Source organism: Gigantopelta aegis, chromosome 8 (genome assembly GCF_016097555.1).
Source record: "Gigantopelta aegis isolate Gae_Host chromosome 8, Gae_host_genome, whole genome shotgun sequence".
Taxonomy (NCBI): domain Eukaryota; kingdom Metazoa; phylum Mollusca; class Gastropoda; order Neomphalida; family Peltospiridae; genus Gigantopelta; species Gigantopelta aegis.
This window is the reverse complement of record NC_054706.1, coordinates 41,221,665-41,240,336: the sequence shown is the minus strand read 5'-3', so window position 1 is coordinate 41,240,336 and position 18,672 is coordinate 41,221,665. Positions and strand designations below refer to the sequence as shown.

Below are 18,672 nucleotides of genomic sequence, written 5' to 3'. Positions count from 1 at the left end.
TATATATTTTGCAACCCCCTCGGGGAGAGGGGGGAAAATGTACACAATGCCTCACCGCAGGACCCCCTGAACCGCAGGGTCTGTAGCACGTGCTACATGTGTTACAATAATAAACCGGTGAGAAAAAAAAGTAAAATGCTATTTTTGTGTGCAATTTAGAAAACAATCAGTTCAGAAATAAATAACATGTAGTAAATTCCGTAGTATGAAAAAAAGGCGTTCCCCATGGGACGGACAATAAATGTGAAATGTTTCCGTACAAATTAACGAATATGCCCGAAGTTTTACGAAATTACGTTTTCTGGCGAAAGCATTGTGTAAATTGGCTATGCTTTTGAATCGTAATAAGTATTATTGAAAAATATCGAAATTGAACGTACTAGAAATCTTATTATATAATCAACATTCTAAAATTGTATTAGTAAATGTTGATTTTTATATTTCAAGTTAAATTTCACTATGTAAAGTTACACGGGCAAACAGTCACATGCAAGCTTACAGCAATTAAACGTAACTTCCATGAATTAACGGTTCTGAAAATATTTAGGCATACCAAAACACTATGCGTATATTATCAATATTGAATCTTAAAACTACTAAAAATATTTATTATGGTGATTGAACCAGAAATACAACTTTTGAAGGTTATTTTTTTAAAATTGCAAATTCCGTTTCAGTTACTAAATTCCGCGATTCCGTCCGTTTTTCTGTGATCGCGGAAAATCATCCCCTCTACTTATAGGACTACTTGGATCGGCAAGTTAGAGGACGGCCAGTGGCACCAATCACCACTCAACAACTGGAACAATGTCTCCTTCAGGAATGGCAACGCATCACGCCTAACGTCATTTGTCGTCTTACATCATCAGTGCGTCGACATGTTATGGCGCATGGTGGGCATACACACTATTAATTCGACATTTGATGACATTTTGCTGAAAATTGAATGACATTTTACAGATTATGAAGACTTGTTGAACAATTATCGTACTGTGCATTTTCACAACCTTTCACCTCTCCTGGGCATGTTCCAACTGTTCTGTCCTGGACAGCGAAAGGAATGAGTTTGGAACAGAAAGTTACTTTACCAACATGGGTGCTTCTGTTGAGGAAGTGGCTGCTGCAGCAACCATGATACTTGAATCGGAATAAGACAATGATAGTCCGTCACTGACCATATTGACTATACTGTTTGAAATAATAAATTATATATATAAACCGCAATTAGCCTACATTTGCTATTCTGCACCGGGTACTAGTGGCTAACCTATTGTTATTAGCAATTAGATGCACCGTTTATTATTATTGGTGGTGGTGGTGGTGCCGGTGGCGGTGGCAGTACTAGTAGTAGTAGTAGTAGTACAGTTTGTAGGAACCAGAGGTGGAGAGGCACTTCCCCTCCCCAGGACAAAAATGTAAGTTTTTTTTTGTCCTACTCTATTTAAATAAAGGTAACAATATAGCTTGTGCCCCCCACTCCCACCCCCCAAGGTTGTATCCCCTCTCCAGATATCGTAAGACTTAGCAAAATTATTGGTTTTAAGGGTTTGTAACGTTTTGTATTGAGATACTTACTTGTCTGAACTTTATTGTTAATGAAAATGTTTACGAACTGTGAAGAAAAACCTCTCAAATGAACGACAAGCAAACAACAACAAATCGGATGTTGATTGTGTGAACTGTGCACGAGAAAACAAACCAAACCAAAATGATAACGGTCACGTGGTATACCAATGTCTGTGACGTTGAAACAGGAAGATACCTCTAAAAATAGATTAGACCTTGTCTGCTCAACGTTTTTTTCTCAGACGCGCGTGCGTTTTTAAGAAATACGAAAAATGCATTTTGTGGTATTACGAACACCATGATTACCAGGATTATCAAAAAACACTTCAGGTGAATGGAAATGTATATTCTAAATAATAAAATGTAAGTAAAGTGCAATTTTATTTGTGAGAAAATGGGTTTAATAGCGCAAAACAACGGCGTAATGGTTAACAACTAGGGTGTGTCTCTTTAACAAGTTTTTGCAGTCATGCTTTTATTAAATTACACATTTATACATACATAAATCACACACTCACACTCACACACACACACACACACACACCAAGAAAACAGTGTTGCTAGTTTGCTTTGTACCATATTATAATGATCCAATTTTATCGGTGAAAGTATCATGGACTAGGTGTGTTTATTTTGGTATCATTATAAGAGTTGCATTTAATAGAACATCAATTAAAATCATCTTTTGTGAATTTTTATCAGAAATGTTTATATTTTAAGCTATTTTAAGGGAAAATCAACAAAAGTTTATCTTTATGGACTACTTTCAACTGTTTTTTTTTGCTTAATTAGTTACATTATTTGTGGTTGTCTGTGACAGTTGTAGGAAATAAGGAAAAAGGAAAAAAAGAAATGGAAAGAAACATCTCATATATGTTAAATTCAAATTAATGCAATTTAAAACATTTTACATTATGTTGTTCAAGTTGAGTTATGCGTGTTATTTCTTTTCTCCGTTTTGTGTGGCCTCCTTGGGTTTCAAAATGTTTAAAAGATGTAATAGTATGATCATTCCTTAATATGTTCCTTAACAATTAGCAACTTTTTTTTAAAAACTTCTAATACTGTTTTTAGGCAGCCAAGAGATAAGCTACGGTTGGTCGCATGTGTAGCGATTAGATGTTCTTTAACCACATTCTATTGTTTAATACTGATCTTTTTGGTACATGGTGCAGATTCAAATTAATACAATAAAACATTTTACATTATGTTGTCCAAGCTGAGTTAATCGTGTTGTTTCTTTTCTCTTTTTTGAATGGCCTTCTTGGGTTTAAAAATGTTTTTAAGACGTATTAAAGACTACATAATCAGTTTCTTTTTTTTTCCGTTTCTTTTTTACCAGTTTCCTTTTTCCTAGCCCATTTAGTTTCTTTGTTTCCTGTTTCCTTCTTTCCGTTTACCGTCTGTGACAGTGTGAGGATGACTGCCTATAGAATCAAGCTTGATAAGACTGGCTGGCTGCCCGTCTGCAGTCGTAACCACTAACAAAAGAAAATAAATATTGTCATGATACCGATGGTGGACTTCACACCTGTGACAAAATGAGGTATTGTGAAGCGTTTGTTAGTTGAATTCAGACCCGTGATAACGCTGTATATACACTGAGAGGAACGCAAGTGTTTTATTATAAACACATTTTTTATTTATTATTTACAGCAATGACTCAGGACACAAAACTGGGGTGCAGCGCCCTTCTATATATTGCTAGCTAGAACACTGTATTCATTCAAGTGGTTTTATAGTAAACGTAAAAAAGATAGATGCCATTATGTAAATGTGTGGCTTCATCCCCTGGGTTACATTCATTTGATAATCCAGTCATTATGATCCCGTTTCTCAAGGCAAATGATAGTTCTACTGATTGACCAGTACTGCTCCTAACTATAGGCACTGTTACTGGAGTTAATGCTAAAAATATCTCTAAGTTTAGTAAATACAGTCGAATCCACTTTATTGCATATCAGTTTATAACATAAATTGGTTATTTGCATATTATCCAGCTGCACAGAACCATTTAGCATTAAATCAATACAAATTATGTCGCATATTTGAACAGCTTTATAAAGACAAACATTGATTAACTGCATACGAAAACCAAAAAATCTAGAAAATTTCATCATAAAATGTTTCACAAACCTTTAGTATTTTATCAGAAACAATTGTAATTGCACAGGGAACAAAGCAGAATGTTCTATGTTGGTTAAAAACTAATATTAAAAGAAGAAACAAGTAAAAGTGGTTACTAAAATAGGTGATGTACATTGCTGACAAACTATGAATGCTCACACAAGACTCATCGTAATGCTTATAGCAATGTGTTCAAGTGTTTACAGGGCTAGCCCTGGGTTGCTATTTTTGTTTACCAAAACATTCGCCAATCTTCAATTTCTTTTACCAATCTAAATATATATTCACCAATAAAATATTGACATTTCAGTCAAAAGATTTTATTTTTAATCTAGTTCTTTATGATAATATAGTATATGCTACAATGTACGTATTATTCAATATACGTTTTGTAATATGTGTAGGGCTGGCTGTAGCCCAGTGGTAAAGCACTTGTTTGATGTGCGGTCAGTCTAGGGTCGATCCCTGTCGATGGGCTCAATGAAGTCAGTGCATATCAGTATATATCACTAAAAAAACATTTTACTTTTTGTATGCATCAGATAATGATATAAATTGTATGTTTCTCTGTAATTTAAAAGAAACAAGTGAATTTTGATCCGATATATATGTTCCCCAAAAGATTCACCGGACTAAGATATACAATATACATATATTTTTGCACCATAAGTGTGAAAGGTAAGTACCGGTACATAATGTTTACATATTTAATAGCCTAACAACTTATATCATTCAGTATCTTTCGAGATATGCGGGCAAAATGCTGGAATAAATGAGGTCCAGAACAGGACCCAGGTCAGGTCAGGTCAGGTCATAGGGTTTTACATGCACATTCAGACCAAGCTGTTGTAGCGCACGCCTGTCGAAGACAGGAAGGGGGGGGGGTGATTCTTGCTTACGACTTAAGCACTGAAGGAGCGCAAAAGACCGGTTGTTGATGGACCGAGGTAAGGTGGAAGAGGAGGCAGTCAATTTTGAAAGTTTCTCAGAAGGAGAATTAAGCCAAAAAGTTTTAGTAATTTATGTGCGTTGTAGCAAAAAGAATTATGGTGATTTGAACGCAATTTAGACGGTTCGGCTGAAAGTTAAAGGGTGTCGGATTTTTTATTTTAGCCTAAACGTACCGACCTATACGAACCTAGGTTGTTGAGGTAGCCCTGAAAAGGACCGTCAGAGTAGCGGTTTGGCATTGAAGTTTGGAAACATGTCGAAGATGATGCCGTACAACTGGAGGATGCTCAGGTAGTGGCTGTCGAAGACCCTGTGCAATGCCTTGTGGATAATCTGGTTGGGTGCTTTTCGGTGGATGAGCACTTGCTTGAATTGTTCGCTGTGAAGAGTGGTGACAATGTGGTGATAGTGACCATGCTCTCCTTTCTTGAACCCGCGGATGTCGCATGTGCCCCTTTCCTCGTCGTATGGCAGCCCGAATGGCGGGTCAGTCAGGGCCGTACCTGGTAACTGGTCGTATTGGATGTGGTTTACGAACGTCAGGTACTTCTCGGTCGAGGTGCTGATATTTGGCGGGGTTGTGGTCCTGTCGATTTTAGCTGGTCTCCTCTCCTCCGGGGGGAGAGGAGTGTGGCCTGCTTTTTCGGAGTGACCGCGGGTTCAAACCCAGCCAACAGCGCAGTACGATTGGCCCTTAAAAGGGCTGGCGGGTGGGTTTTTTTTTAAACCTCAGTCTCGAGAGTGTCAGGGCTGGCCGGCAGGTCCACTTCTATACGATGCGAGCTGGCTGGTCTGCGCTGGGGTGGGGACGGCGTCCTCGACGTCAGCGGTGGCGAAGGGACCGCTACCGGTGGAATAGCCACCGGCTTTGCCCCCCCCCCCCCCCCCGTGCCGTTTCTGTCCTCCTCCTCTGTCTTTTCTTCCTCCAGGTCAGTTGTTGTGCGAGGCCTACGTAAACTAGTGTTACGTAGGCCCTCCCTCCCTTCTGTGACAGTTTGTATTCTGTCACCACGCTCAAACTCTGGATCATCGACCCCAGCAGTGGGGGGGGCGCGCGCAGAGAGAGAGAGAGAGAGAGAGAGAGAGAGAGAGAGAGAGAGAGAGAGAGAGAGAGAGAGAGAGAGAGAGAGAGAGAGAGAGAGAGAGAGAGAGAGAGAAAGAAATCGACAGAGCAGGGCGCGACTTCAAGCTGCTTAGCGGCAAAGGTCATCTTCGGCTGAGAGCTGGAGCAGGAATGATGATGAGAACAGGACCCAATGCCTTTTTGTTTTTATTACAATTTTTTTTAAATATGATGAGACATCAATTAATTTTAAAATGACAAAAGGAGTTTATAAATATCCAATTATGGAGACTTTCAACAAGTATATCCGAACCCAGTACCTACCAGCATGTAGACCGATGGCCTAACCACGACGCCACCGAGGCCGGTTGTATCAATAATGCAACATATCTTAAACAGTATTTCATTTTATTTAATCGCGTTTTCTAGCTTTACGACAAGCAGCTAGCAGTACACTACAGAATAGTAGACTGGCCACGTGGACACGCAAATAGCGCTTATTCATACCGCGAGGGGGATCAACTGAACAAAACTGGTTGAACACATGTCTAGTTCTAAAAATCGAGTTAGAAAAAAATCTTTCGCAAATTTGTTCGCCAAACCGAAAATTCTTTCGCAATTTTTTTCGCAATTGGCGACTTTGGCGAATGACAACGCGAGTCCTGGTTTATTGCAGTAATCCTGGAACCATTATTGCATCATTTAAGTCTTGATTTCAGATGTGATTTGTCCTTTTACAAAATCACTTAAAACAATACTGACAATGAAACTCCGTTGACAGAACACATACAAAAAAATTCAGGCAGCAGTGGAATAGTCCATTGTTATTTTTTGTGCACATGCGTTAGCTTATAGCCTTCGATAACCCTAAAAGATAGACTTGGACATGGCAGTTATGTCCCAGAATAAATTTATTAAAAATAATTAAATATGATTAGTTTTTACTCTATTTTGTATGGCACATTTGAACCACCATATTGTAAGTTGAACATTAATTATCAATGCTATTTATTTATGTTAAAAACATAATTTAAAAAACTTATAAAACTGCAGCTAACCTCATCACTGGCATTGTTTTTAACAGAGAGACACTTACCATGTCTGATGTAAAACGTTCACAACTATATGAACCAATCCAACTGTCCACGCCTTCTCAGTGTATTAATAGTTGTTAATTAATTAATTGTTACAGCCACTAACTAAGCTGTCAGTCTATGTTATAGCAAGTGGCTTGGCCCATGTAAGAAAACCCCCAATCATTTTTGTTTTTCACTTGGGTAGGCTACATCAAAGAAACAGCCAGCCAGCCAGCCAGCCAGCCAGCCAGCCAGCCAGCCAGCCAGCCAGCCGCCAGCCAGCTGCAATGTACATTTGCAATAGTCATCACTTGCAATGTACACATCACAGATGAATCGTGAAGAACTTGAGGAACACCTATTCATAGATAATAATTAAGTGTGAAGTGTCTGAGAGTTTGAAGAGAAACCGACACCACAAAATCATGCGATAGGCTCACAGATACCGGTAGATTGTCTAGCTCAGACAACACCCGTGTCTGGCACTAATAGATGGCCTAAACGTGCTACTGCCTGTTGAAGCGTATTGTCAGGCGAATGTGCTGGAAATTGTACAAGGGTGGGGATCTAGACTATGGCGAATGAATTTTTTAAGGGAGTTTGGAAAATACATTGAAAAAAATATTCGTTTGGAGCAGCAGACCTTGAGGTAAAAAAAAAGAAATGTGGGGAGTAATTAACTAGCTTTACGTAGACTTTGTCATAATGAATAAATTCAACATACAGAACAGATGTCGACATTATAAAATAATACAAGCAAACCTGTTCTAGTGGATTTTTAATGTATATATGCACTCATAATAAAAGGTAACCTGTCCTACAAACTGAATCCCCAAGTCGCTAAAGTGCCCGTGTTAAGCGACCACTGTAAATTGTATAAACATCTTTTTATGTTAAACAACAGTGACAAGGTGCAGCAGATAAGCAATTTTCACTCACACCCCCAGTGTCTCAATTAAGAAACTGTGACTGTGGAATGCATTTAATTGCCTCTGGGTAATCTTAGCTTGACCGTGGTAGATTAATCTACTAGGACAATACCCTGCATGGAGTAGTTATAAAATGAAATGAGAAGACAAACTTGTGAGAGAATGGATTCTAAACGGTTAAATTAATCTAAAGAAGGCAACATGTGGAAAGATGATTTTTAAAAAAACAAAACTATACAGCACACATCCATCAATTAGCAGTACAGACTGTAAAAAAAAAAAAAAAAAAAAAAAAAACAGATTGTAAAAGTTGCACCTGTATTAAGTTAACTTCTTTTTGTGTATTTTTTTTTTTTTTTATTATTTTTTTTTTTATTAAACATTCAAGTCTCCCTGCTGTTAAAAACTTCACCCTCTCTAAAGTTTGAGAGAGAAGTGACTTTGCTCTATGATTTTGACCTCGCCTGTTATTAATGATTAAATATTTTCCATTTTCTTATTAAGCAAAATAAACACTACGCTTCTTATATTTTGTTCAATGCACAATAGCATCTGTGACAAAATATACTGTAACATTAGTTTAACGATGTTTATTTCGTCTGCACGTGGAAATTGCACTTTGCCAAGTAACACTGTTTCACTACTCAGCACCCCTCAGAACAATAGATGTGAACTGTTGAACAGCCCTGTGCAACAAACTGCATCGCGAATATTAGTAGCTAGAAATAGCATCAATAAATACAACCGCAGATTTGTAACAATGCAAGATTTTAAATATTTAATCTTACAACATGTATACTGTTATTTTATTTATTATTATTTTAAAATACATGTATAAACAAATGAAATGCATACATGTATCGGCATTCAGACAATGTTGTGCAGTTAAGAGCAAGACATTTGTAAAGTTTACCGTTGGTTATAATCTGGAAACGGGGCTCTATATCGGATAATTATAATAGGTTATACCGGTTATTAACATAAATTTGACACGCACCGGGGCTATGCAATTAAGTGGATTTGACTGTAATTATGAGTAATCATGAAAGTAATCACAGTAATGTAATCGATTACGATTGCGATTACATGAAACCATGTAATCGATTAAGATTACTGATTATGATTATCCCATCTCTGATATATATATATACACACATACATACATGCATACATACATACATACTATTACTTGTATGTGAATTTGATGTTTTTGATAATAATAATAATAATTGCAATGCATTAATTATTTAAATGCTATTTGGTTTTCTGTTATAATTACAAATTTAAAATAACTATTTCATTTCATTTCAACTTATTTTAGTGCTTATATTCAATTAAGGTTCATGCACATTGTCCTGGGCATGCACCTCAGCTATCTGGGCTGTCTGTCCAGGACATTGGGTTAGTTGTTAATTGTTAGTGGTTAGTAAAAAAGAAGAGGGTGTAGTGGCCTTACACAAAAATAAGTTGTTAAAACTCGCTCTGGGTGGGAGCCGGTACCGGGTCGCAAATTTCATCTCATATTGACTTTAAATTTAAAAAGTAGGAAAAAAGTTGGTATTCTGAAGGAAAAATAGGACAAAGACCAAGAAGTAGGAAAAAGTAAGAAAGTAGGATCACTGGAAAGCCTGTATACCAGTTGTGGAGCACTGGTTGGGATATTCTAAGACAAACAAATAAAATGTTTCCTTCCAAACCCCACCCTTATTTTTGAATGGTCGATACGACAAACGTAAGTGTCTTAAAACAATCCTTTGGAAAGGCCTAGAGGCAGTCCTCTCTACCAGTCTTCTTTCTTAAATTATTTTCTGTTATAATTACAAATTTAAAATAGCTATTTCATTTCAACTTATTTTCGTGCTTATATCCAATTAAGGTTCAAGCACGCTGTCCTGGGCACACACCTAAACTATCTGTCCAGAACAGTGGGTTAGTTGTTAATGGTTAGTGGTTAGTGAGAGAGAAGAGGGTGTAGTGGTCTTACACCTACCCATCGAGTCGTTAAAACTCACTCTGGGTGGTTGCCGGGAACCGGGCCGCGAACCCTGTACCTACCAGCCTCATGTCCAATAGCTTAACCACGACACCACCGAGGCCAGTCTCTACCAGTCAACATCCTCTTAAACAACAATTATGCTTTTCTGTTGTGGCTACACGTAACCAACCTGTCATTCAACATAGGTTGTGATGCAAAAGTTACTGCAGATTCAATATCACTGCTAAATTGAATTCTTTATTACTTACTTCGTGAAACTTTCGCAGTGATGATATCAGACATGTTTTCAGTCCGTCAACTAGCTCTTGATGTGGCAGTTGGAAGCAGCATTTTGAATACCAGCGCGTACATGCCTTGTTAGTGCTTGCAACAAACCCAGCAATAGATCGCTTTCCTTTAGTCGCATCATGGTAAACGTCTATTCCAATCACCATCAAATTATTCTAAAAAATAATTTAAAATTAATTAAAATAACAAATATTCTATTGGTCAAAATTCCGTTTGAACAGTCCTGTCTATTCTTAGTCTCGATTCACAACATATCATGCTTTGCACTGAATAGCCTATTTATATGCACTATCAACTGACTGCTGATACACATAAGCACTAGTGTTTATTAGTTCTTTATTCAGGATGAGTTGATGGTTGATCTAGAATTGCTTACAGCATACCAAATGCGAAAATAATGTCATGGTAATCAGTATACATTCAGCTTATCTGTAAGATACTATTTAAATTGTGGCTAAAATTAGGAAAATATTTATACATGACAATTCTGAATGTTCATATTACTCACCAAAGGTATGTCCAAAGCCCACAGCTCACCACCCAGCTTACAGTTGATTTGCAGGGCAATCTTCTGTGTAACACTGCGCAGTTTCTGTGACTGACTTATTGTCTTTGCAATGATAACCTCAAGAAGGAGGGGAAAAAAAAACCCCACAATAAAATAAGAGTTCATCAATGTAAAATCAGTCGTTTTTTGCTGTAAACTGAAAGTCTACAAAATGTCATCATTAAAATGTAAAGGAAACAAGAATTCTAGTATACTGATAAAGCATTAGATGTTCACTACAAGGCCCTACAAAATTTCACATATGATCTCCTACAGTCAAAGGCCATTACTCAGTCAAAATGAATAAATTCCATTATTTGACAGTTATGGCCCTTGAATAAATTCCCATGAAAATGGGTAAATCAAATGAAACTCAAACTTGATCTGTAACTTTTCTTTATTTATGTAATTTTTTTTAGCTCCATACCGTGAGATATTGCGTACAAAAAGTCCAAAAAACTATATGTGATATAGATAGACAGACTGACAGACAAAACCATGGGTCTGATGCATGAACCGAGATAACCAAAAGTCTCTAACTACTCATTGTCCCGGACTGAATACGTCAAGACTTTGGCTGTCGCCAGTTTTTAATGCATGAACCCGACGTGTGACTACGACAACAAAGTTCAAGACTTTAGCACAATTGTCACAGTGTTTGTTGTATTTCTATTTATAAAGTAGGAAATCTATATAAAAAAGTATAAAAAACCCACCTAAATATATCGATAGAATATATTCATTGCAATAAATATTAGAAAACTTCATTTAACATTGATATTGTATAATGGAACTACACAATGTACTCTTTACAATATTTGATGTGGTGGGTATTGCTAATGAAGGTAATATCGTGGCACTGTGGCAAAAATCATTCATAAGGTGAAAAGATATGAAGAAAGATGTTTTATAAAATCGGAGTAACTAGTGTTTCGCAGTAATATGTCTGTTACTATAGTTTTCAATAATTGTGATGTCATAAGTTTTAAAATTAAAATCCATCACAAGATTATGGGCCACGCTATTTAAAAATACTAGATTTGCACTTGCCTATTAAACCATACCTGTAAATCGCCAACAAATATTTTTAAATGTCCCCTTTATGTAACATCGAAGACAATCTGACACCCCCTCCTAATTAAAACAACACATGCGTTATATATACAACCGTGTCCGGTGTATCGGCGCACTTGGTATTTTGCATGAGTATGCTTAGGAAGTTGTCATGTTGTCGGAGTTTTTAACGAATTAAAGTTCAATTCCTTTTTCAATGGTTAATCAAGTATCAACATATTTATTGTTAAGGGTGCAATTAATTTTTTTTTTTGAATTATCAATAATTATATAATAATTTCAAAATAAATCATTCACCTGTTTTCGTGTTTATAAACGCGAAGTAGGTCATCCTTACTGATATTAAGAATGTTAAAACCAGTCTAAAAACACCTTTCCCGCATTTTAAAAATTATAGTAAACAGTATAAATGTAATTATTTTTGTTGGGTTATTTTTTTATTTAAACCGAAAAAGAAAACACAGGCAAATGCAAACAAAACAAACATTTTACACCTTAATTGACAGTCATTCCATTTCACAATTGTCACATTGTTATAAAAATAAAAGCGAAATAAGATCCACGTGTGTGCACAATCTACCCGAGAAAAATAAAATCCATGTAGGCATCTTAGCCATGCATGACAATGAACATGTATGCATCTGCAGTACTGTGCCACTCAAGAAAACGATTCCGAAACTGATCATGAGATGGGTCATATGTGATCGTTAATTTTCATAGTAATATTTTTAACAAGACAAAACAAAAAAGTACTAAAATAATTCTGGGACAATAGTGTAGCGTTTATGGGCTAAAAGTGAGGTCATGGGCGGTTTATAAATAGCGGGGTCAACGATCTACATCTACTGCGCCGAATCACCGGACATGCAAATCGTTTTGGATACAAGGGGGTGCCTATATTTATGCACCATTTTAAAATGTTTATTTACTACAGACATAAAACAGTTTGTAGTGTATTTCAGATTATGCACTTCTTCATTGGTGAGAGACGCATTTTATTAAATATTTCACAATGTTCACATAGAAAATGGTCCTTGAAAGCTTAGGTGCGCCGATACACCAGACAGCACTGTATACAGTAAAGCATATAACAATGACATCACAGGTTTTATATATCTATAAGAATTATATAGCAGATTTCCGAACACATTTTGATATTTTTATATATGTATAAAAAATATTTTATACGTGTTCTCTAATTAGTTATATTTTTAAATAACTCGTAAAACATAGACATCGGAAGATGAGGGTAAATGGGGGGATGGCGAGAGAAACATTAACTGTGAGGTCAAATATATATATATATATTTTTTGTTGTTGTATTAAATCAATTTCTAATGATGTAACATTATGAGCTACACTCTTGCTGTCGAAGTAAAAAAATGTTTTTTTTTTATTCAAATCCATATTCTGATTGGGGTTTTCCCGTCCCAACCAGTGCACCACGACTGGTATATCAAAATCTGTGGTATTCACTGTCCTGTCTTTGGGGAAGTGCATATAAAAGATCCCTTGCTGCTAATGGAAAAATGTAGTGGGTTTCCTTTAAGACTACGAGTCAAAAATGACCAAATGTTTGACATCCAATAGCCGATGATTAATACAAAAATCAATGTGCTCTAATGGTTTCATCATACAAAACAAACCAACTATTAGCTTCATATTTTACGTGAATAAAAATGTTATGACTAATAATCACTATGTAGGACTTACATTGGATATTGGTACTGTCGTAGTTATAATCTTGCTACATATTTTGGCACCACGATTCAACTATGGCAATAACATTGTTTTAATATATAATTTAAAGTTATCACTGATAATAAAACAATTAAAGACCTGTATTTAAGACTTTTAGCAAACAAATACTCCCACAATTAATTCTGAATAATATATTTAAATGTCGTTCAAAATTGTAACAATAACTGGTACGGTCGCAATTAAAAAATTTAATGAAAGAAATGCGTAATTATGCTTAATGTGTTCTTCAATGTTAAAGTTATATGAACTTGTATGAACTTTATTAATGATAAGTGACCCCCAACATTAAAGCCACACACCCTAGTTCCATCCAGCGAAAATAAATTATAATTTGGTTAATCTACAAACCTGTAAGTGTAACACACTTAGATCACGTTTTTATCAAATGGAGTGAAAAAGCAGGTTTTATATCGATAAATACCATGGGAATCTCCATGTCCCAATTGCTTGAAATAATTTTGAAAGTTAGTATTCTGATGTCACCGGTAGATGTCGCTCAAAGCACAACAATGCCTACGTCACGACAAATTTCACAGAATGCGCACAGACTTGGGGTGTGTTCTTTTCACCTCTCCTGGACATGTTCCAACTGTTCTGTCCTGGTTCTATCCCCTCTCCAGATATCGTAAGACCTAGCAAAATTATTGGTTTTAAGGGTTTGTAACGTTTTGTATTGAGACACTTACCGTATTTGACCGGAAATAAGCCCAGGGGGCCAAGACAACACATTGGTGCTTAGCATGGGGTGGGCTTATTCCCAGACAAGGGGCCAGTTTTGTTGGGAAAAAAAAAAATAATAATTAAAATAAATAATAATAATTAAATGAACTAGGAAGAAAACAAAAAACGTTCAGTAGCATATCTATTAATTAGTGTTCCATTTGTTATTAATAAATAATAATTGTTTATTAATTAAATTGTTTTTTTTTTACTAGTATCTAATTATCAGAAACACACCTTCTATGTTACAGTTACTTACCAGTGAGGTTTATTTACATCCAAAATTTAATGCTGAGAAGACTTAAAACAACATCAATTAACAACAAACTCAATAGCGTATACACACGTTTCTGACACAGGCAGCCAGCTTACACTACAAAAAATTGTCAATCTAAGGTCATTGTTCTTAGCCAATCAGAATATGGTATTTGCTTAATTAGCATTAACTGCGGACCCAGTGTGGTGGTAAAAATAGACATACTTGGGCTTGGATACTTCAGAGAAATACTGCAGGCATGAAATTGAAAACAATGTTATACACTGTTATTGTTAGACTGCTAAATCTCACTGGTGGTAAAATATTGTGTTACATTTGTTGTTACATTTGTGTTTAATTATCTGCAGGAGGTATGACCTTTTAAATGAACTTTGAGCAAACTTGCAATTTTGTGTTATTTATAAGGTGACGAAGTTGGGGGTGGGCTTATTTACGAATGAGGGCCTAATTTCTTAAATGCTATCAAAACGGAGGGGGGCTTATTTCCGGTCATATACGGTACTTGTATGAACTTTATTGTTACTGAAAATGTTCACGAACTGTGAAGAAAAATCTCACAAATGAACAACAAAAAATCGGATGTTGATTGCGCGAACCGTGCACGAGAAAACAAACCGAACCAAAATTATAACGGTCACGTGGTATACCAACATCTGTGACGTTTACACAGGAAGATTCCCTCTAAAAATAGATTGGACCTCGCTTGCTTTAACGTTTTTTTCTCGACAGCACGTCTTGTGAAAAAATGCAAAAAATGCATTTCGTGGTTTTACAAACATCAGGATTACCAAAAAGCACTTCAGGTGAATGGAAATGTGTATTCTAAATAATAAAATGTAAGTAAAGTGCAGTGCAATTTTATTTGTGAAAAATGGGGTTTAATAGCGAAAAACAACGCCGTAATGGTTAACAAGTAGCCTAACTAGAGTGTGTCCCTTTAAGTCATTAATAAAAGACAAAACTTTAATAATTATTTTCTCTACTTGTGCTAGCAATATTGTTACGACAGTACCAATATCCATTGTTGGTTCCACACAATGATTGTTATAATATACTAAATTAAAACTTTTTAGTCAAATGGAAAGGGCTTTGATCACATGATCTTGTCCGAAACATTTTTTTACATACTTTTTTTGAGTGGAATTTTTTAACACCACGATATTTATTGAATATTGCCTAACATGTTGTAAATTAGTCAAGGCTCGCAGTAGCAATATTTGTTTGAAATGTAAGGCACACGCTATATGTTGAGGGAGAGCGTGGGAGAGAAGTAATTTGTTTGTGTTTCATTTATGTATATAGTAGGACCAAAAAGTTTATAATTTTAGAGTTAATGGGAGGGACGGGGTTCGGGGGGTCAGGTGGTAGACGGGGATCACAGGCCCCAGGTTCCTATTGACATGAAGTTTATAAATGATATACAAATGAAAATTATGATAGAACTGATCGACGTTATATATATGTCCTATTGCTGGCCCAGAAAGTTTCCGTTTTAAGTGCCCTTTTTAATTAATTTTTAAAATTCATCACCCACAATGTTCAACACTAAATTGTTATGAAAACGTGTCTCTGAGCATCTTTATTTTTAAAAATTCCGGAGAACATACCCTCAAACCCGTATAAAGATCTTGCACTTTTTGGGAGGTCGGATAATTTGCCTTCGACAAACTGAAATTGCCCTTTTTATAATTTTCTGAGGCCCCTCCCCCTTTTACAAAATCCTGGATCTGCCCCTGCGTATAAAATATGAGTATAAATTCAGTTAAGCCTAATCGCAAGTATATAGGATGCATCAGTGCAACTTCAGCTATACTGAATGTAACCGGTTGTCAGAGACTATTGTATTTTCGCCTGGGTTATAGCAGGTCTAAAATTCAACTGATTTTGTCCCTCCAATAGTCCCAGACTTTGGCTTGAAAGTTACGGCATTCGCAAATATTCCCAGACAACGTCATTGTCTCAATTCATGCATTAGACCCCTGGACCAGTATAGCAGTCTGACTATATCTCAAAGCCCTTTAAACTATGAATACCTGATATCTAGCAAAGGTATTATTTCAACATTATGGTTTAGGTACAACAGACTTCACAATTAATCATAATTATCAGTTTTTTCAAGTTATATAATTATATAGACCTTTCAAGATAGAAAAAAGATGCAATGCATAATGCCAGATGATTTCAGAAACAGACATATCCTAAAAACGTCTAAAGGCCATAGATTCTGACAAGCAACACAAAGATGACAGAGGTTCATATTTTTGTACTGATGAATCTTATATGTAAAATACAAATTCATTTGCTGTAATGCTTCTTTATAAGTTCCACACAGACGTACAGATAGACAATGAAAGCTACACTGTATAAATATCTTATTAAAAATGCCTGATATCATAATTCATTTACCTGGGAAGGAACAGGACACTCTACACAGCATAGCTTTTTAATGGCTGCATAGCGGTCATCTCGACTGGTTGGGCAAATTACTACTACTATTTGAACCTGTAAAACAGAAGCACTGTGTAGACATGTTGCTGCCCAAGGAGAACATTAGCACAATATTAACATTATAAATGATTAAATTAAATTAAAAAACAATTAACCATTAACAGCAAGGTTTCATCCATCCGATTCCTGTGAAAAACTGCTCTTTTTGCCACATTTTAACATTTTATTTCAACTGCTAACTTTCAAGACTATCTCTTTAGACTTTCAATAAAAGAACCTATAGTAAAGATAGACAGAGATGAAAATGGGTTATGAAAACCAAACTCCTGAAAGTTTAATAGTGGTTATCGGGTACCAAGATTGGCCTTACACCTTTCCCCCAATTAAAACAAAAGAGAAATTGAACGTGAAATGGTGTATCATATTTTCTCTATAATTACGACCACATTTCAATTCAATTATTTTTCAAAAACCGACAGTTGTCATAATTTTTTCCCATCCAAATGAAAATTTGTTAGTGGGTCATATTTTTTTAAATTTGACCGAAAGAAGGCAATCGAGACCAATCAAACGATTCCATTATTTACAAACTGTTGTGTAGGCATTACCAATACTTACATTACTTAATGTTAATTCAGGCTGGTTTACTAAATTTTAATATAATATTCACATATATTTTATACTTACAAAAGAACCACACTTTTAGCGTTACGTAAACTGTCCCACATCCCATTTCTTACTACCAGGCTACAGAACAGTGGATGATAGCACACATGCTAACAAGAGTACCAATGAGGTACATGATACGCTCATTAGGAGTTTGATGGAAAACCATAGATATTAATGAATATGTTATGGGTATGATTCAATTCTAATTATGTGAAATTTTTGCAATGGGATGGATGAACAGTTTGTTTTGGACCAACTACTAATGATACTGTAGCCATTGGAGAAGTTGCTGTCTGATTAATGAAATCCTGACTTTTTCAAAGGCTAAACAAGATTTTCCTACGACATTCAGAATATAGACAAATTATTTGATTTATTTGTATCACAATGACCTAGTAATTGTGAAATGCCACCATCCCAAGTTGTTCCTACATGTGAGGTTTGATGGTCCTGTATGCATCTGTATGCAAGATATGATCCGGACAAGGATTTACTATTATGTGCAGTAAACCGTGAAAAGTAGGTCACAGTGATCTAGTAATAGTCCAAGAAAAAACGCCATCGCAAGTTGTTCCTACATGGGAGGTGTGATGGTCCTGTATGCATCTGCATGCAAGATATGGTCCAAACAAGAAAAAGTTAACAGACGGATGTATCGACAATGGCATACCATAATACGACCCATCATAGACGGGTGTATAAAAGTACTAATAACAGGGCAGGTGAAATTTTAATTGACATTTAAATTTTTTTAATTTGCCTGTGGTCATAGTTTTACCTGAAAAGATATGAAGTAAAGTAGAAACCATTCTCCAGTACATTTACTAAAGTGGTGTCAGAAATTGAATAAAAATTATTTTTGTTGATTATTTCTTTTATATTAAACTGACAAGTAAATATTTTGTAAATATCTATTTAATGATATTCTACCTAATTTAGCATTTACTTGTTTGGGCTCTCATTGATGTACAAGGTGGTGTTTACTCTTGAAATTAAAAGCAAGATGTCAGTAAACAGGTGATTTGCGCACTTTATAACAAATTTTGATTGACATGTGTCAATTTCATTTATCCTTAAACAAACTTTTATTTTAAAACGGCATAAATAATTAATTATGACCAGCATATTTAGTGAACATAAATTAAATATAAGTACATTAGAAATTTACACAATCTTGCAA

At 35.7% G+C, this 18,672-nt stretch overlaps 1 protein-coding gene across 1 annotated transcript in view; it reads right to left on the bottom strand.

Moving 5' to 3' along the window:
* The window catches only part of LOC121378375 (piwi-like protein 1), a 197,766-nt gene that overhangs the window by 38,748 nt on the left and 140,346 nt on the right, over positions 1–18,672 (bottom strand). Inside the window, exons 15-17 of the mRNA XM_041506516.1 lie at positions 16,782–16,877; positions 10,505–10,621; positions 9,957–10,151 (exon numbers count right to left, since the gene is read on the bottom strand). Of these exons, the coding sequence (XP_041362450.1) occupies positions 9,957–10,151; positions 10,505–10,621; positions 16,782–16,877 (408 nt within the window). The remainder of the gene's footprint in view (positions 1–9,956; positions 10,152–10,504; positions 10,622–16,781; positions 16,878–18,672) is intronic.